General features: G+C 42.8%; 1 protein-coding gene across 1 annotated transcript; it reads left to right on the forward strand.

The window, feature by feature from the left end:
- The first annotated feature begins 4021 nt into the window (after positions 1 to 4021).
- On the forward strand, positions 4022 to 20065 carry abcb10 (ATP-binding cassette, sub-family B (MDR/TAP), member 10). The gene is made up of 13 exons (XM_042333126.1): positions 4022 to 4442; positions 8397 to 8600; positions 9719 to 9921; positions 11312 to 11446; positions 12430 to 12576; positions 13145 to 13280; positions 14292 to 14387; positions 15863 to 16072; positions 16484 to 16563; positions 16644 to 16824; positions 16947 to 16990; positions 18176 to 18210; positions 19089 to 20065. Exons 1-13 carry the CDS (start codon positions 4022 to 4024, stop codon positions 19342 to 19344), a joined length of 2148 nt encoding a protein of 715 aa, XP_042189060.1. The 3' UTR covers positions 19345 to 20065.
- The last annotated feature ends 894 nt before the right edge of the window (positions 20066 to 20959 follow it).

Genomic DNA, 20959 nt, shown 5'->3' on the forward strand with positions numbered 1-20959 from the left:
ATGAAAGGCACGATATATAAATGCAAGTTGTTAATACATTATAAACTAATTAATATAGGCTAGTGCATTCAAAAAAATTCTGTTCTTTGAGGGAACAGCTTTCACTGTCACTGAAATTAACTGATTGCTCCCAACAATTAGGTTCAATAACAGCTGCTACACAGTGAGTGGACTGAAACTGTGATGTGAACCAAAGGTATTTGATGAAACGAACATTTGGGTAGGTCAGAACTAAAATGGGAACCTATAAAAAGGATGTGTTGGACATGTCATGTTTCTGGCAAGAGGTTGTTTCAGGTTATGCTGCCTGTGACAACTGCCTTCAGTGGTTCCACTTCAAGTGTGTACATTGAACAGATTGAGGAAAACGTTAGTGAAGGGAGCCTGACGATGTAAAACATGTAATTATACAACAGCAAAATTACATTTGTATAGTGCCTTTCACATCGGGAGGACGTCCCAAGGAGCTGGACAATCAGTGTTTTGGACCCGAGCTGGGGATTGGGGAGGGTGGAGACAAGGGAGGGGAAGGGGGGTGAAAGAAGGAATGGTCGAAGAGGAGGGTCTTGAGACGGGTCTTGAAGGAGGCAAGGGAAGGGGCGAGGCTGAGTGACTGCAGGATGCAGTTCTAGAGGGTGGGGGCAGAGTGGCTGAAGGCCCACCCACCAATGGTGGGACGGGCAAGGCAGGGGACGTGAAGCAGGCTGGAGCCCACTGAGCGGAGGGAGCAGGCAGGTTGGTAGGGGGTTAGGAGGTTGCAGAGGTAGGGGGGAGCAAGACCATGGAGGGTTTTGAAAGTGAGGACCAGGATCTTGAACTGCATCCTCTGTGTGATGGGAAGCCAGTGGAGTCGGGCAAGGATAGGGTCACGGAGCCTGGTGTGGGAGAATACACGGGCTGCAGAGTTGTGGATGATCTGCAGCCTATGCAGGGAGGAGTTGGGGATGCTGACAAGCAAGGAGTTGCATAGTCGAGCCTGGATGTTTTGAATATACGTATGAGGATCTCGGCAGCCTGCGTTGTGAGGCATTGGTTGAGCCGATCAATGTTGTGGAGGTGGTGGAAGACAGAGTGGGGCATGGCACAGATGTGGGGTATAAAGGATAGTTGAGGGTCAAACAAGATGCCAAGATTCTGAACTGGCTTAGTAGCGCGGAGGTGCATGCTAATTATAGAAGTTAAAAACCCAATGGAATACATGTTCTTCTGCCAATAAGAAATAATACAACGTTCAAGTAAGAAAATGCCCAAAACACCTATAACAATCTTAAGTCAATCTAAATACTTTGTTTATACATGATCCTCCCTAATCTATTACTGAAGTTACTATTTCTTTCCTGTAGTATGTGCCTGATCACTTGCCTTGTACAGTACTATATACTGAAGATCACAATGTTATTAGTTAAAGGAGGTGAACAGATGGTCAAGTGTTTTCGGTTTAAATTACTCTCCCAGACTGACACGTGATGTGCTATACAAATATTTTCTACCTAAAACTAAATATCCTTGTGTTTGAAGGATTGTGAATATTTTCCTATTGGAATCATGCTCTGGACTATTATAAACAGGAAGAACTTGCATGTATCCTGGAGTGGCTCTATTTATTGCAATGGCCTGGGAGTCCAATTAGAGTAGTTACTAGTCGGGGGGGACAGTGCTATCTGGATATTAACGCTTTAGCAGAAAAGTATGTTTGAATTGGTTCCTGACAGAATTGACCTGGATAGTCAAGGTCAATTTCCTAAATCACTTTTGCTCCCTTTCGAAGGAAAGCATCTGATACCACAAAAATAGGACTAATATCAGCCTTGTGGCATGTGGGCGCTGCTGCTTGTAACCACTCACCCTACAGCTGTTGAAGTGCCTTCTCCAGCCCCCTGTCATGATGCTGCCAACCTCTCATTTGCTGGCTAACAGGTTGGGCAATCGCCTTCCAAGCTTTTTGGAAATGCCCTTCTGTAACCTGCAGATCCAGATAAGCATCAAAAGAGGTTTGATGCTTGTTTTACACAGCAAAACAAAAGAAAATCAGAAACCAGTTCTGTGCATGTCGAGAGCACCTGCCTTTGACTTGAAATAAGCCCTGTAGCTCAGTGGTTAGAGCACTCGCAAGTGAGAGACCTGAGGTCAATTCCAGGCAGGGCAAAACCTTGGGCAAGTTTCCTTACTCCACACGCCTAATAATAATCCCTCCAAAACCAAAAACAATAATAAATTGGTCATTTTCAATCTACGACTGTTTGTGGGGCACTGCTGTGCGCAATTGGCTGCCGCGTTCGCCCACAAATATACAGTCAATTCACTTTACAGTGTGTTCTGTGAAGCGCTTTGGGACGTCCTCCCGACGTGAAAAGCGCTATATCAAATGCAAGGATTATTATTATTATTATTATTTTAACCCTGTGTTAGATCACTGGTTAATCCGCTTTCAAACGTGCAGTTGGACACATCATTCATTCAAAATGGGATTGACGTGTTGGGGAGGCTCCAGAGAAGATCAAAGAGGATGATCTGGGAACTTTCTCTGGAGGCAGCAACAACAACTTGCAAAATTCGTACTCACACACCCACACGCTTAGCATTTATGTACGTGTTGCACACCATTGCTTCTTCCCTGGATCTGAACAGATTGTAGCAGTCCCCCCCCCCACCCCCCGCCCTCCGTTCTGCTGTTAAGTTATTTCACCTAAAATAAAGGCAAACAGTCCACAACGTCGCAATACTCGGGAGGTGGAGAATATACGACAAGTTGTGGTTGGTTGGTTGTTGTTGTTGTTTCGGGGTCGTGTTGAGCAAACCCACTCAGTCACTTTAATGACATTATAAAGGCTTTATGATTAACCCTGGTTGTGGGACAGGGACCAGTGGCGGGGGCTCTGATCGGCCGTTTGCAGAAGAGCAAGCAGCCCGCAAACAGCCCGCAAACAACAGCCACGTTCTCAGCAGCTGCCACCGAAGAGCGGCTGTTGGAGACGGAGTGAGGAGGGGCGAGAGAGGAAAGACAGAGAGAGAGAGAGAGAGATAGAGAGACATCTTGTGTATTAGAGGATTGTGCAGTGTTATTGGAGAGGGAGAGAGGGAGGGAGGGAGAGGAGGAGGGATAAATGAATGAATGAATGACGTTGAGGGCGTTTCACAAATTACAAATTGCACTAAAATTAAGATTATTGCAAAGAGGCAAATGACAGGGAAGTGAGTGAGTCAATCAGTCAGTGAGAGAGAGAGAGAGAGAGTGAGTGAGAGTCAGTCAGTGAGAGAGAGTGTGAGTGAGAGAGTCAGTGAGTGAGAGAGAGAGTCAGTGAGAGAGAGTGAGAGTCAGTCAGTGAGTGAGTCAGTCAGTTAGAGAGAGTGTGAGTGAGAGAGAGTCAGTCAGTGAGTGAGAGAGAGTCAGTGAGTGAGAGAGAGTCAGTCAGTGAGAGTCAGTCAGTGAGTGAGTGAGAGTGAGTGAGAGTGAGTCAGTCAGTCAGTGAGAGAGTCAGTCGGTGAGTGAGAGTCAGAGAGCGAGTCAGTGAGTGAGAGTGAGTGAGTGAGAGAGTCAGTGAGTGAGAGAGTCAGTGAGTGAGTGAGAGTGAGAGTCAGTGAGTGAGTGAGAGTGAGAGTCAGTCAGTGAGAGAGTCAGTCAGTGAGTGAGTCAGAGAGCGAGTCAGTGAGTGAGAGTGAGTGAGTGAGTGAGAGAGTCAGTGAGTGAGTGAGAGAGTCAGTGAGTGAGTGAGAGTGAGAGTCAGTGAGTGAGAGAGCGAGTCAGTGAGTGAGTGAGAGAGAGTCAGAGAGCGAGTGAGAGAGTGAGTGAGTGAGTGAGTGAGTGAGTCGGTGTTGGCAGACGCGGTGGAGGGGATGATCCTGTCTCACTGGACGTGACGGAGCTGAAGCCACTTGACTGAGCCGAGGCCGGGGCTTGAGGGATGATCCCGGGTCACTGAGAGCCCCTCCTGTGGCTTCTCTCCCGGCTGGACCCCCCCTCCCCCGCCCTCTCTCTCTCTCTCTCTCTCTCCCCCTCCGCCAACACCCCTCACCCGGAGACATGGCCTATCGCCTGCTGCTGAGCGGCTGCCGGGCGGAGCGGAGTTTGCTGTGTGCCCGGCGCTGCTCGCTGCCCGCCCGCCTCCTCGCCGGCTGGGCGGCCGCGGGCCCGGGCCCGGGCTCGGGCTCGGCCGCGGCCGCGGGGCCTGAGCTCGGCCGCCGTGGTCATGGCAACCGGCCCCGCCGGGAGCTGCCCGCCACCGGCCTGCGCCGCCACACCGGCCCCGCGGGCCCGGCCTCGGTCAGCGGCCGGACTCCCACCCTCCAGCCCGGCGGAGGCGGCTTCCCCCCCGGCCCCGGGCAGCGACGGGACGACGCCGAAGAAGGTGACCGGACGAGGGTGACCTCCAGCCCCGCTCCCGCCCCCGCCGGTGCCCGGAGGCTCCTCACACTGGCTTACCCCGAGAGGTGGCCTCTGGCAGGTAAAGCTTTCATTGCTTCCCCCCCCCCCCAACCAGGAAAAAAAACACAGTCACTTCACTTTACGGCGTGTCCCTGTGAAGCACTTTTGAGACGGCGCTGTGTCAAATCCGAGGATTATTATCAATGATTATTATTATTGTTGTTGGTGTTGGTGTTGTCGTTGTTGTTGTTGCTGCTGCGGCGGCGGCCGAGGTTGGCTTTCTCCGGTCCTTTCCGTCCGCGCTCCTCTCCCGCTTCTTGTTCCCTTTCGGCGAAGGCGAGCGTTCGAACTGTTGGTTTACATCCCCAACAGATGTAAGAGTCGACTGCGAGTCCAGTCAGTGTCTGTGTCTGGTCAGGGTTACTCCCTTTTCTCTCACTCTCTCTCTCACTCTCTCTCTCTCCCCCCACCCCCCCACCACCCCCACCTCTCAGTCCAGAGGCTGAGAGCTTGTCCCAAAAAATACTTTTAATCAAAAGAATCTGCGTGTGAAGTTACTAAAAATGCCCCTCGGCTCTGCCCGCCAATGCGTTTCCACTGACACGGGTGTCGTTCGTTTTCCCGGTGACTTTTCAAAAGTTGCAGTTTGGGACCTGGATGCGGCGGTGGTTGGGGCAGAAGAAGAAAAATGCGGGGGATGGAAAAACACCCAAGTCGCTGCAGCGTTGGCCCCTTTGCCAAAAAAAAAAAAAAAATTGTTATCAGTAGAGGAGGAATGGTGATGCGCCCATCATAGATTTGCAACACAACCAGACCTGCTCCGTAGATTGTTCGTTGTGGACACACCTATTCCAAACAAAAATTCACGGAATGCCTCAACAGTTTGGGGTGATTGGATCCCAGTTCCAGTGTGAAAACGTCTCACATCTGCAACCGTACTGATAGCGTGCACTCTCTCCTCGATCTCGTCCCGTTTCTTGATGCTGATTCTGAACTTTTACAACCAGAAAAAAAATGTTGTCCACTCTCTTCAATCATTCAGAATCGCACCGTCAGTGGGAGGCCAATGAACAGTTTCTCCCCCCCCCCCCCTCCCTGAATAGTGGTGGATTACACTGTGTGATGGTCCGGTATTGCTTAATTTTTCAAAGATTCCAAGCAGAGAGTGAATAAGTAGTTCCTGTCTATAATGTCATAATAATAATCCTTGCATTTGATGTAGGACCTTATCACATCTTCGAGTCGTCTCAAAGCGCTTCACAGAAGGATAATCATTGATAATAATCCTGTAAAGTGAACTGACTCTATACTTTGTGTGTGAAACTTTACAGTATTTTTGTAGAGCCCATACTATATTTTTCAGTGGCCCATGAAAGTAACAAATTAATCTCCCCTTGTTTTTCTCTTTTCTCCCAGTTCCATGTTTGTGTCCCTCTGGCGTTATAGCCCTCCTCTCTACGGAATTTACGTAATAATCCTTGCATTTGATATACAATTGAGAAAACGAGTTTGCTCTTGTTCTCTCAACTGTATGTCAAATGCAAGGATTATTATTTATTTTTAATAATTACAAGAAAACTTGTGGAGGCATGGCAATCACAACTTTCATTGGAACAGTGAAAGTGCCGCCATTTAAACTTGTGCACCATACTTCTTTTAAATATTTGCTGTGGAGAGCCCAGCCTCTGTAGAGATCTTATAGAAGCGTAGATATTTTCAGTGTGGAACAAAGCCATGTGGCCTGCCGCATTGTGTTTGTACCACAGTTTTTTTAAGTCCCGCTTTTTATTAATCCCACTTTCCCATCCCATTCTTTATGTTTTTACTACCTTAATTTGCTTTCTCCCATAATATGCTGACCTGGTAAACTGGTGAGAACATTGACACATTTTTGTCCTTGTTTTCTGGACTAAAAGCAATGGTGTTTCATTGGTGGCCCGGGTTAGCCAGAGTTTAATAGATTTTACTTAGAAAAATATGGGTTAATAAACAGCCAACCCGGATTTGTTAAAGGAAAATCATGTCTAACAAACCTGATAAGAGTTTTCTTGTTGAAGTTGTATTTCTGACTGGAGGGAAGGTTGCAGTGGTATCCCCCAGGGGATCACTGCTGTTTTTGATCTATATAAATCAATGTTTATTCTTTGCTCATAACATTGCATTGTCAGACCAGTAACAATTCAATGTTTACCCCATAATGCTGTTGCACAAGTCAATGACGATACCCTGTAGCATAGATTTGCACAATATGAACTCATGCTTTAAAATAATTATTGAATCTGTCGTGTACTGGTGAGATGCAAGTTTGATCACCTACTTGACTGAATTCCCAGTCTTGGCATCCTTCCCTGGATCCATCCCTCTTCTCCAGCTACCGCCCCATCTCTAACCTCTCATTCCTCTCCAAGGTCCTGGAACAAGTTGTCGTGTCCCAGCTCTGCTCCTTTCTCTCTCGCCATTCCCTCTTGGAACCCCTCCAATCCGGCTTCCGCGCTGCCCACAGCACGGAAACAGCCCCGGTCAAAGTCACTAATGACATTCTGAACATCTGTGATCAGGGCTCTCTCTGCCTCCTTGTCATACTTGACCTCTCTGCCGCCTTCGACACTGTCGACCACTCCATCCTCATACACCGCCTCTCCATGGACCTGCCCTTGCCTGGTTTGATTCCTATCTCTCTCACCGTCTCCACCGTTGCCTCTTAACGGTTTCTCCTCCAGCCCTCGCACTGTCACGCCTGGTGTCCCCCAGGGCTCTGTCCTTGGCCCTCTCCTCTTTAATATCTATATGCTCCCCCTTGGTGACATCATCCGCAGACATGGGGTCAACTTCCAAATGTATGCGGATGACACCCAACTCTATCTTTCTGCCTCCACCCTCAACTCCAGGACCACTGCTGTCCTGACAGACTGTCTGTCGGACATCAAGTTTTGGATGAGAGCAGATTTCCTACAGTTGAATGTGAACAAGACTGAGGCCCTCCTGATTGGCTCACACCAGCGCCTCAGCACCTCAGGCTCTGGCAGCATCAACCTCCATGGTTGCTCACTACAACTCACCAAGCCAGTCAGGAACCTGGGTGTCTTGTTCGACCCTCAACTGTCTTTTCTTCCCCACATCCAAGCCATGACCCACTCTGCTTTCCCTCACCTCAGTAACATCGCCCGACTCCGCCACTGCCTCACCCCTCAGGCCATTGAAACTCTTGCTCCTGCCTTCATCACCTCCAGGCTCGACTATGCAAACGTCCTGCTTGTCGGCCTTCCCAACTTCTCCCTCCACAGGCTGCAGATATTCCAGAACTCTGCAGCCCGTGTCCTCTCCCGCACCAAACTCCTTGATCCTATCTCCCCCACTCTCACCCGACTCCACTGGCTCCCTATCCTTCAGAGGATCCAGTTCAAGATCCTGGTCCTCACCTACAAAGCCCTCTATGGCTGGGTTCCTAATTACTGCAAGGTAAACAGAAGCGTTTGGAGTAAGGAAACTTGCCCAACGTTCAGCCCTGCCCGAGAATCGAACTCGGATCTTCTCGCTTGTGAGATGAGTGCTCCAACTACTAAGCTACACAGGACACCATGATCAAGGGAGACCATCAATGCAATTCTAGGGATCATACTTTAGATTACAAATTAAATCAGGATTCTTTATACCTGCTGTCATGATTCAGATGATGCTATTCTGAAAAATCTGGGAGTTCTATTGCCCTGGCTACCTCTACCTGACCTATATTTATTGTATAATTGACTGATGCAATAGAACTTTGTACTTGGCTAACTTTTTATCTAAATGTTACTGTATCATAAACTTCATCATGTGGTTATTGCCCACTTAACTGTTGCATTGTTAAATAAATGAAGTAGATCCACTGTGTCCTGGGAATCGACTCCCCTCAGAGGTCCATGTAAATGCCCAATATGTAGGTTGGCCATTACTCCATTCCTTATCTCAGTTGACCAGAGGGTCTGTCTTACTGAGTTGTAATGGATAAGAGTTGTACCTTATTCTGATGCAATTGTTCTCTTTCTTTTAGCTGCTGTGGGGTTCTTGGGTGTTTCCAGCATTGTAACCATGTCAGCGCCTTTCTTTCTGGGAAACGTTATTGATCTCATTTACACGAATACCACAGGAGGGGATTTGACTGGTTCTCTGACCACTTTGTGTGCCATGCTGAGTGGAGTTTTTCTATGTGGAGCCGCTGCCAACACTGCCCGTGTCTACATAATGCATATATCAGGTAAAAAATGAGGGCAAGGAGAAAATTCAATCGTATTATCCAATAGGAGTGTGGGGGGGAGGAGTGCTGGTAATGGGAATTCAGGAGAGTTTCTTTGCAGCTCAGAGGACTCCAAGATTACATGCCTTACAATAGAATATTGCAATTGAGTCAATCCTGTGGCAGACTGGGTAGTCCGGTTCATGGTTAAGGGAGGTCTGCAATACTCTAAATTACTGTTGATAACGGATCAGCCAGCCTGATCATTTTAAACCAGGTGATGTGTTTCTATCCATGTCAGATATCCAGCTGATCAAAAAAAGTTCATTGTTTAATCAATTATTTTCATGTAACGTGTTTCATACAAATAGCCTACCACAAAATGATGCTTAGCAAAATACAATTTTCATGGTAAAAGTGAATTACTGTACTTACAATTAAATAGTTAGTGTGAGCGTACTTCACTTTACAATGTGTGTTGCACAGGATTAAATAGATGACTGATCTGTTTCATAGTTTGAACCCAGTTTCAATGTGGCACAAAGCTGCTTAATTAGCATTTATTCTGATATTAAAACATTTTAAAAGTAGTTAAAGCTACAGTAACAATCTCCACCACCTGAAAACTGCATTAGGCACAGAAAATACCTGCATATCTGAAGACTGCTTTTGCACAATGGACTCAAATGGTATCAAAGATTGCTATCTATTATGGAAGAATTGCGGGGAGTTTCATAGCCTCACATTCTTTCAGTGTTTGATGCCAGCTGCGCTAAATGTACAGTCAGGTTCTTGAATGAACTCCCTTTTAGAAGACTACATGTATGTACATGTATGGTTCACTCTCCTTCAAGTCCCGCCTCAAAATCTTCCTCTTCGACCATGCCATCGGTCACCCCCCTTCCCCTCCCTTCTCCTCCCCGACCCAAGCTTGGTTCTGAAATTGCTGTACACTGTCCAGCGTCTTGGGACGTCCTCCCAAAGTGAAAGGCGCTATACAAATGTAATCTTGTTGTATTGTTACATTTTATTTTTACATTGTCTATTTTGTACTGTTGTCTATTTATTTGTTTTTTAGTCAATAATATGTTGTTTTCCGTCAAATTTAATTCTGCTTCTTTCCTTTGTGTATGTTACAGAACAACAAATAATCAAACGTTTACGGACATCGTTATTTTCCTCCATCCTGTGCCAGGAAGTTGGATTCTTCGACAAGTCCAGCACAGGAGAACTGATAAACCGTCTTTCATCGGACGCTGACTTGCTTGGACGGTCAGTAACTGTGAACCTCTCTGACGGACTAAGAGCTGTAGCTCAAGCAGCAGCTGGTGTTGGCATGATGGTGGGTAAAGTGGGGAAAAGAATAAACGTAAATAATGACAATGACCCATATTTATCAAATTTCTGCAATATTTAACTCCTCACTATTAACCCTATTTGTCTCTTTTTTTAAAATTCAAATAGGCTTGTAATGCTCATGATGCAGCTTGCCACAGGTATTTTATTATAATTGTGCAAATTAAATCTTATTTGAATAACTTGAGGGCAACAGCCTTTTCTGTGCTTTATCTTCAATGTTATGTTTTAAATTTAACTTTCTTCCACAGCGATGGATATGCAAAATATGTGTTTTACTTTGATCAACTTTCAAGTCTTGTATGTGGATATTTTCGCTGGGACTTCCTATTTTATACTGTTGACACTGGGTGTGTACTGGCTTATATGTATGTTCAGAAGCTCATTTTGCATTAGTGCTTGGATTGACTTGGATTATGTGTTAAAAAACTTAATTCATTATTAGTTCTGATTCCTCTTCAATGTCGCATTAAAAATACAAGAGTGTACATGGTGTAGTGGTAATAAGCAATATAGCGAAAAAACAATTCTACATAGATGTATTCAAGGGGAAGCTAGATATACACATTAGTGAGAAGGAAATCAAAGGATATGGGAGGAAGTAAGGAGTGGGTAGAGACTCGTGGAGTATAAATGTTGACACTAGGAGAGTGAAATGGTCTGTTCTTTGACGTAGGATCACCTTTGTGATTTCTCAAATCATAAGATCTCTTTCAGACTACAATGGGGAATGACCACCTATGGTGCTTTGCATACCAAATTCACAGTAGCATTGTTGATGTGCTGGAAACTGACTGCCTGTCTCCTTGGCTACAGGAACATGAGGAAGAAGGGGAAAAAATTAAATGGGTGGGAAATAAAGATTTAAAAAAATTAAAAAATCAAATGCAAGAATCGTTATTATGCTGATAATTATTCTCTGCTAACTTTAAAATGTTTTCTTTGCAAATTTACTGTCATTGAGACTCTTACTACTGGGAAAATGTTCAGCAACATATTTCTTACTGACATCTACAGCATGTGTACAGAACAATGCTTAGAAAACCCATGTGATCCACAAATCCATAAATAAAACTTGACCACATTTAGCCTTTTACACAATATAATTTGTAATAAATCCTATTTATCCGATTGTTAATGGGATATTTCTAGTGCAGATTAACTTCCATGTTTACCTATTTAATAGCAGTCTTTATTTTCTAATTAATTATATTTTGTAAAGCGCTCTGTGACTTTCAATTTTATGTAAAAGATGCCATTTAAATGCAAGATGTTGTTGTACATTGGAAGTCAATTCTGTAAATCAAATTCAAAGTATACAATTCAAAAATGCTTTTTGGTTCCAAAATTCTTGTTTTTTTTTGTTGTTTTAACAGTTCTACGTATCTCCACAACTCGCCATGTTTGTCCTTGGTATTGTGCCTCCTTTGGCTCTCTTCAGTGTGTTTTATGGCAGATACATTCGCAAGCTGACTAAACTGACACAGAATTCACTAGCAGGTGCAACACAGGTAACTTATAGCAAGTGCTCTTCCAGCTAAACTAAAGATGTGTAGAGTATTTAGTAGACATCAGATTTAATACACTAAGGTCAACCGAGATTAGGAGTTGGGACAATCCTGATCTCGATGATGGTTTATCGTGTGTCACTTAGTTCAGAACTCCGCCGCCTGGATTCTCTCCCGCACAAAACTCCATACCCCCATCACACCAATCCTTGCCAGGCGCCACTGCCTCCCAATTACTGAACAAATCGATTTCATGATCCTCTCACTCATTTTCATGTCCTCATGCCCTTGCACCTCCCTACCTATCCGATTTGCTTACTGCTCCACCAAATACCTCTGCTTGGCCAGCTCCAGCTTCTTGTTTGTCCTTTGTCCCCTCCACCATCGCTGGCCGTGCCTTCAGCCACTAGCCCGAAACTCTGGAACTCTCTCCCTCAATCCCTCCGCCTTGCCCCCTCTCCCCACTTTCAAATCCCACCTAAAGACCTTCCTTTTTGATTGTGCTTAGGGTCACCTCCTCCTGCCTTCTCCCCATGGCGTGGTATCAGCCTCCGCCACTGTTAAGCCTCCAGGACACTACCCCACATGAAGGGCTGTAACTCAGTGGTTAGAGCACTCACCTCACAAGCGAGAGACTTGGGTTTGATTCCCTGCAGGGCAAAACCTTGGGCAAGTTTCCTTACACCACACACTTGATAATAATCCCTCAAGAAAAAAAATAATAAATTGGTCACTTCAATCCATGACTGTTTGTAGGACACTGCTTGAGCAATTGGCTGCCGCGTACTATCATTGGTAATAGTAACATACAGTCAATTCACTTTACAGTATATTCTGTGAAGCGCTTTGAGACGTCTAGAAGATGTAAAAAACACTATATCAAATGCAAGGATTATTATTATACTATATAAGGGTCCTATATAAATGGAAGTTGTTGTTGTTGAGAGATCCAAGCACTCAGTAATGCTGAATATTTTCTTCTGTAGCTTGCTGAAGAACGCATTGGAAACATAAGGACCGTCCGAGCTTTTGGCAAAGAAAATGTTGAATTAGAGAAGTACACTGAAAAGATCGATTATGTAGTGCAACTGGCCAGAAAAGAAGCAGTGGCACTGGCAGTATTTTTTGGAGCTGTAAGTACAATATTAAATTATTCTATAGCTGCGGACAAAAGGGCATCTTCCATTGAATTTTGGCACCCCTCATAAATAGCTGAAAACTGCATGCCAACAGTCACTGTGAAGTTAAGAATGTTTACTCCTAAACAGATAATATCGCCTGTGTTTTTATATTCAAGGGTGGAGGAGGTGGGTTGTTTTAATATAGCTTCTGTTGTAATTGCTAGGTCAGAATAGTTACTGAGTTCTTTTGGAGTGGCGAGTTATCAGGAATTTACTGTTTTTGGTTTCCTTTTAAATGTTATGGTTGGTGCACTCTCCCTGGAGGGATGCACGCTGCTTGCCTAATCCCAGGTGTTTAGGCAAAGGATAGCAAGGAACCAAGATTTAGTTTGGGCATCTTAGAGTGTGCATTGCTGGAATTTGACCAGCTAAAACCTCTTGCTTACTGCTGGTCCATCTAGGATCACCTGGCCCGTTTTATCTTGCAGGGTTAAATGGACCAGTTGGGTGTAAATAATCTGAGTAGGAAATCGTTGTACCATGGTCTTATTAAACTCAAGTCAACTATTTTCCCTTGCAGACTGGATTAACTGGAAACCTTATTATCCTCTCTGTGCTATACAAAGGAGGTCTGTTGATGAGCACTGCCCACATGACCATAGGAGAACTCTCCTCTTTCATGATGTATGCCTTTTGGGTAGGAATAAGTATCACAGGTACATTTACTGATTTAAAGTCCATTTTATATCATTCTAGTCCATAAGTATAAAAGCCTCTGAGTATAAAACGTTCTAAGAAAACTTTCTTTCAGTGACATGATGGGATTCTTTTTTTAAAAACACAGAAATATCCTTTGAGTTATTTGATCAACATATCGGAAACACTCTGATCAAGGATTATGTGCATTTTGACCCAAATTAATCATTTTTACAGTTCATGAGAAAAATTGCTCAGATGTGGATACCATTATAATCATTGGTAAGCAATTAGATTAATGTGATGATTCTGTATACTCCGGAATCAGGGTACTGGCATATGGGATGGTTTCACTAACACCAGCTACAATCAGTACCACACTCAATTGGTTAGTTTCGATGTAGTGTTAACTGCAGACTTAGCCAGCCATTTAAGCATATGCAGGTCACAATCGAGCCGAATCTGTCTTCATCCAACCTGCACATATTCCAGCAGGGTTAAAGAGTGGAGGCCTTGGCCACCCTTCTAACCTACGAACACTTAAACCAATTGTTATGGTCCTACTGCTGAGATCAGCTAACTAAGTACAGTATAGAGTTGAGCAATCCATCATCAAGGATCAGGGAACTGGTGAGTGCTTCTTACGTGAGAAGAGGTAGATCTATTCCGACTCTGCTATGACAACAACAACAAGATTTCATTTATAGAGAGTCTTTCACGTCGGGAGGATGTCCCAAGGCGCTGGACAGTTGGGTCGGGACCCGAGCAGGGGGGAAATGGTCAGGGTGAGGGGAGAGAAGGGAGGGAGCGAGGCAGGGGTAGAGAGTCAATGAGGCTAGTTAGGTGATCTCCAGTCAGTCTAGGGTGGAACTTGAACTCTGGTTGTAGTTTTACTATATTGGTATTGTCATTACTTTGCCGTTTATACTGGTTAGATGTTCTCTTTGCTTTTTCAACTTGGGTTCCACCTCTTTGGTGTTTGTTTTACACAAGAATTGTGCATTATAAATGTATTTTGTTTACTTTGTCAGGTCTAAGCTCTTTCTACTCCACGTTAATGAAAGGTCTAGGAGCTGGAGATCGGCTGTGGGAACTGCTTGACAGGAAGCCAGCGATGCCACTTAATGGTCAGTCACACAGTTCATTTATAAACACAGAAGTCGCTGGGAACACACAGGAGGTCAGGCACCATCCATGGAGAGAGGAAAATGAATTAACGTCGCAGGTCAATGACCTTTCGTCAGAATTAGCCTTAAACGTTAACTAATTTTCCTCTCTCCATGGATGCTGCCTGACCTGCTCTGTGTTCCCAGCAACTTCTGTGTTTATACCAGATTCCCAGCATCTATAGTACTTTGCTTTTTTTCCCCACACAGTTTATTGATGTTACTTATCTGATGCTTTGAACAAGGAACAGTTATGGGGGAAGTTGCAAAAGACAAACTTAACTGTTTAACTGTAATTCATTCCATCATAGTCAAGAAGTGCATTTAGAAGTCTTTCATGCAGCAAGAACTGTTAGAAACAACACAGGCTAAAAATTGAAAGCAAAATATATGTTGAAATCTAAGATGTGTATGGATCATTCTAATTCTTTTTTTCTCTCTTTGGTCTTCTGGGCCACTCGCGTTTCGCAATACAGTGTAAGTAGGTTGCTCTCAGAACTTTCACAATACAACTCCGAAACTAATTGTAGGAGACTTCTGGATTTGGGTATTTCCTTATCCTGTTTTATATTAATTCATTCTTCAAGGGAAGCTTGGCAGCATACCAGTATTTCCTTTTGAGTACTACATTTTTTTAGTCAGCTGACACCATGTGGAACCCCATCATCAGGCTTAAGAGTATCCAAACCAAACTTTAGTTCCATGCATCCCACCTACATATGGAAATTCTCAAATATTGGAATAGAATGCACACACTCCCTGAAGGGATGCATCCTGCTTACCTAATTCTGGAGAGTATTAGGTGCAGGTTGGCAAGAGGCGAGACTTGGGGATCTGTGTGTGTGTTGAGGTACTGCTGGAGTTTAACCAGTTAAAACTGCATATCGTGCCATTGAAAGTGCTGTCTTGCAAGCTCTCCAACTCCTTGTACAGTTAGGACCATCCTACCCGATAGGGCTTTGGCTTGCGTGGTTAACAGGAGCTCACCTTGAAGCCAGTTCAGCTCCAAGGAAATCTTGTTTACCTCCCTTTCTATTCCCCCTCACCCCCACTTACTAAGGAGAATTGAGGACAAAATCACAAGCTTCACTACAAGAGAATACACTTTACTACTTTACTTTTACATTTGTGTAGCTTGTTCTTCAACAAGAAAACTACATGGAGAAAATGTGAGATGTTTCATTCTAGGGTAGATTAAGAGCATCTTCCCTGCCTATCAAATTTCATCTATATGAGTCATAGAGTACTATTAGTGGTGGTTATGTAGAAATGCATGGCTCTGCTCCTGTCCTTCCTAAGGTGGGAAAGTATGTATTGACAAGTGGGATATGAGAAGAGAAGAACATTATGTACTCTACAACCTCTATCTAATTGAAATGATTTATCTGAATTGAGTCTATAGGTTATAATTAATGTCTACTTTTGTTTTGTTTTAGAGGGTATAGTTTTGCAGTCTGATCAGTTTAAGGGAGCTATCAAATTCCTCGGTGTCCATTTTGCATATCCAACCCGTAAGGAATCGCCAATCTTTCAAGGACTAGACTTGTCTATTCCAGCGGGTTCTATAATGGCAGTTGTGGGACCCAGTGGCTCAGGGAAATCTACATTGGTGTCTCTGTTACTACGATTATATGATCCTACTTCAGGTACGTTATATTATAACACATACCATGCAATCAAACAATTGATGTTCAGTATATATTAGCACACATTTTAAAAATCTAAACAATAAGATTAGTGATTTACTTTCAAATACCACCATTTGACAAATATTATAAAATAATGGTCCTTGCATTTGATATAGTGCCTTTTACGTTGGAAGGCTGTCTCAATACACTTCACAGCACTGTAAAATGTAGTGACTATTTTGTTGGCAAAACCAGCAAGTGATTTGGGCACAGCAATATCCTGTAAACAGCTACCTATAACTGCAACACTGTAACAATCCATAAATATAATTCATAAAAGTGCACCCAGATAGAAGAATTACTGTCTGCTAAAATATTGAGATTTTAATAATTTCAAAAGCTTTGATTTTTATTTTGCTTTTGTTTCAGGTGCCATTACTCTTGATGATCATGATACCAGAATATTGAATCCGTACTGGTTAAGGAAAAACATTGGTACAGTGAGCCAGGTATGTACAACATAGACACAGTTTTATTATTCAGATTATGTTGATAATTGTTCAATGGATTTTTTTTATTGCCTTATTAGGAGCCGGTTTTGTTCTCTTGTTCCATTGCTGAAAACATTGCATATGGTGCAGTTGATCCCTCCCAGCTATCTATGAAAGACATTGAAAATGCTGCCAAAATAGCCAATGCTTTCAACTTCATCGAAAGCTTTCCTGAGGGATTTGAAACTGTTGTTGGGGAGAAAGGCGTTTTACTTTCAGGTAGACTATAAAGCTTGCAATTGAAATTATTGTTGCAAGAATTTGTGGATGAAACTACTTTAAAAAGTTACAATAGAAAGTTATTTCAATTTGAGCTTTTGCTAATTTTGTTTCCTTGTCAGGTGGCCAAAAGCAGCGGATTGCTATTGCCCGGGCTCTGTTGAAGGTAAGACTGTTGATAGCTGGTGAATTAATATTTTGAAGGACTTTCCTTAGTGGTTTTAGTGGAGAGCATGACTGAAGGTAGTAGGTAGAATTTTAAACATCTGAAATGTAATTTTTTACTGTGCAAAATGTATTACAGAAATAATCAAAGAAACATGTCAATAAATAAAATGTTTCAATACAGCTCATTTAATATTTTTATACCATTTTGTTGGCTAGTCAGTGCATTTTAATGAGATTAAAACAAATTGTAGTTTCATTTTTTAAAAAAGTGTTTAAACTGCAATTTGCAGAAGGTCTTTACCAATGCTAAACCAAGAGAAAGCTTGATGGCATGCTCACTGTGTATCTCTGCAAGCAAACACTAAAAAGTTAATAATGATTTTAAAAATAAATTTGAGATGCTTTGACCCGGAAGGTAGAATTTCACATTCAAACAGTTCTTCATCCCAACTACAAATTGGTGTGAAATGGATTTACCGTAATTGTGTGAATAATTCTTTATCCTGTTTGTTTCTAAACTATCAAACTCTTTGGCACCTTGTTAATACTATACTAAAGATAACAAATATCTTATTTAGCAAACTATTGGGAGATTTCAAATTACAAAATAGTAATCAACTTAAATTACTCTATACCCTAATTTTCATGTATTTCATGTAATTCAAAGTGCTTCACAGAATTTACTGTAATGTATTGTCACCGTATTTTGTGGGTAAACGCAGGAACCAATTTGTGCACAACAATGTCCTACAAATAGCCATAAGTGAATGACCAATTTAATTTGGAGAATTGTTGGCCAGGATACTGGGAGAAACTTCCTTCTCTTTAGTAGAGATCTGTAACGTCCACCTGAACAGGTTGACAGGATCTCAGTTTAACGTCTCGTCCAAAGGATTGCACTCTCAGCATTGTCTTGGAGTATCAACACAGACTGTCTTGACATGGTGCTTGAACCCTCAAGCTTCTGACTGATAGTTTAAAGTTCTACCAAGTGAGCCAGCCTGACTTTCAAATATTTTGGAAGTAACTCATTCTGATGGTCATTGTATATTTTCAAAAAGGAAATGTCAGAAATCAAGAATTATTCAAGGCTACTAAGCACCTAATTATTTTTCAAAGCATATTTAAAACTTATAAATAAAAGATAAATTCTTAATGTAACATTTCTTTCTCTGCCATTTAGAACCCCAAAATTCTGCTATTGGATGAAGCAACCAGGTAGGACACTGAAGCCTTTATAAACTTGGCTCTGAAATTAAGATGCTTCGGACTCAGATACATTTGATAGTACTCTGGGCCGCTACCCTGTGTGAGAAGTGCTATATTAATGAAAGTTGTTATTGTTGATAGTCATTGATGCAAACATTTTCTTTATCGACGTAAATCAAAAGCCTTCCAGTAATATGAAAATCAACTGAAATAACATTGTGTGAAATGTGCAATTAAATCAGCTCTGGCTAAGATGAGTATTTTTCAATGTACACTAAATCCTCAGCTAGCCAGACCAATGGGTGTGGGAGTGGCGGGGGAATGATCTGGTCCAGTGAGCTGGAATTTCCGGCTAAGGGAAATTACAATGTCAGCACTTGCCTTTACTGACTTTGTTCACGGCCGAAATATGCCAGTAAATGCCGGTACCGACATTGTAATTGTTTGAGTCCCACAAGCAAGAGAGAGTGAATAAGCTATCTTCTGCTCGCAGGATTTGAATTGAGTCAGTCCATATCCCTGCCACTGAAGGCCAGCGAGGACAGGGTGTGGGTGGGTGGGTCTACACACACATGGGCCCACTGAATTTAAAAAACTTTCATGCCTGGTCCAGCTAGTTATGAATTCTGGGCACCGGGCTAGGTAAGTCTGGGTGCAGACCTGGTACAGAAAGTGGTCCTGAGGTTGTTTTGGGGATAGTGGAATGACTTCGTAAGATTTACAGCTATATTGGAGTCGAACCCATTTCAGCATTGCAAAATCATAATTGTGGAATGAGTTTACCAACATTTGTCTAGCTTCAGACACATTCATCACATTGTAACCACAGTATTATTGTTTAGCTCATTATAAAATGTGCTAATGTTTATTTTTAATCCCACCTTTAGTGCACTGGATTCAGAAAATGAGTACTTAGTACAACAAGCATTGGATCGATTAATGGAAGGGAGAACAGTGCTGATCATTGCGCATCGTCTCTCAACCATTCAGAACACAAATGCTGTTGCTGTTCTTGACCAGGGCAGGATAATTGAATGCGGCACACATAAAGAATTGCTTGCAAATTCCAATGGATTATTTCGAAAACTTGTGGAGAAACAAACATTTTTACAAGACAGTCAAATGGTTGCTTTGAATGCTTAAATGTGCCTTTGATTTTGTTTACACATTACAATTGCATTGCTGTTGAAGGATGCAGGTTTTAAATCTGTAATTTCCACACACTAAAGTGCATTCCTGATCTGAATTGTCTGGAGGTCCTTAACAAAGGCCAGGTGCTTACTTTAGGGAAAAAAATTGAACGATAATTCCAGCCACATTTTGGAGGCAAGTTACAATGTGACATCAGGAAAGTCCTAGGATTGTTCCCCTTCTTGGTTGATGGGAAAAGCATGGTGGGTGGGGGGTGCACACAGAGAATCTATGAAGGTGAAATAAAACTAGAAAGGAAAAACTTGAATGACCCAACATCTTCTGTGGAGTATTAAGAATTCTTTTTATATTTAAGGATTTATTGTAAAGTGCTGGAGAAATACATAAACTTTTTCAACATGGTACAGATTTTTGACAGGGCACTGGATCCGCCTGACACTATATTGTGACATAACGGCGATGTATAGACATTACTGTTTTTTGTTGAAACTGGAAAAATAAGTTTAGAGAATATGTACAGGTATGTTAATTTTGTGAAATTTAGAAGGATATTAAAATGTTTATTATTCAGTGAAGAAAATTTTAAACTATGAATATTGGTTGTTTATATATAGATATGTATTTTAAGTTTCTACAAAGACACTTTAATCCTCTGTGGTCTATAATAGCATTTTTACACCAAATAAATATATCCACATGTTTAAATTCTGAATGTGCCGTGAATAAAGTAATCTGTGGTTTGAAATTCCTCCAATTTTAGTGTAATCTTCAGCTTCAGTAAAAGAACAGAAAATGATTAGTAAAGCCGTGAAGACTGGTTTCAAAAGATAATCTTGCAGATGCTGTTTTCAGGAGGCTTTCAAAAACAGGGACAAAGCAAAGTGAATTGGGGAGGAAGCCAATGTTGGACAGGTAAGGTGGGGGACGTGAGAAGCAGCCTGGTGCCCACTGAGCGAACGGAGCGGTTGGGTTTGAGTGGCACATAGGTAGAGTGGAGGGAGAAACAACAACAACAAGATTCCATTTATAGAGCGCCTTTCACGTCGGGAGGACGTCCCAAGGCGCTGTGAGTATGAGGAAATCTTGATCTGCTGGCTAATTGGGGTGGGGGGGAGGCAACAGAGCTTAGTGAAGATGAAGGGAATGGGTGATAGGCCTCAGAGCAAAGACATTGAAGTGAAAACATAAGCGCTCCCGAGATGCTACCCTGCATGACGGGAGCTGTAAAAATGCAAGCTGTTAATAGTATTGGTTACAATTCATAATAATATTCCTTGGGTTTGACATGGCACTTTATCACGTTGTTGACTTAAAGCGCTTCACGGAATATAGTGTAAAGTTCAGTGACTGTGCTTTAGGGTGAACGCGGCAGTCAGTTTGTGCACAACAATCTCCCATAAACCACCATGGATTAAGAGCAATTTTATTTGGGGGATTGTCGGCCAGGACGGGGAGAAACTCCTTTCTCTTTTTGAATAGTGCCAATGGGAACCTTTATCGTTCACCTGAACAGGCAGTCGGGACCTCGGTTAACATCTCACCCGAAGGCCGGCACCTCTGACAAGGCAGGGTTCACCCGGCCCAGCACAGCACTGGTGTCAGCTAA

Source organism: Callorhinchus milii, unplaced genomic scaffold (genome assembly GCF_018977255.1).
Source record: "Callorhinchus milii isolate IMCB2004 unplaced genomic scaffold, IMCB_Cmil_1.0 Scaffold3, whole genome shotgun sequence".
Lineage (NCBI taxonomy): Eukaryota > Metazoa > Chordata > Chondrichthyes > Chimaeriformes > Callorhinchidae > Callorhinchus > Callorhinchus milii.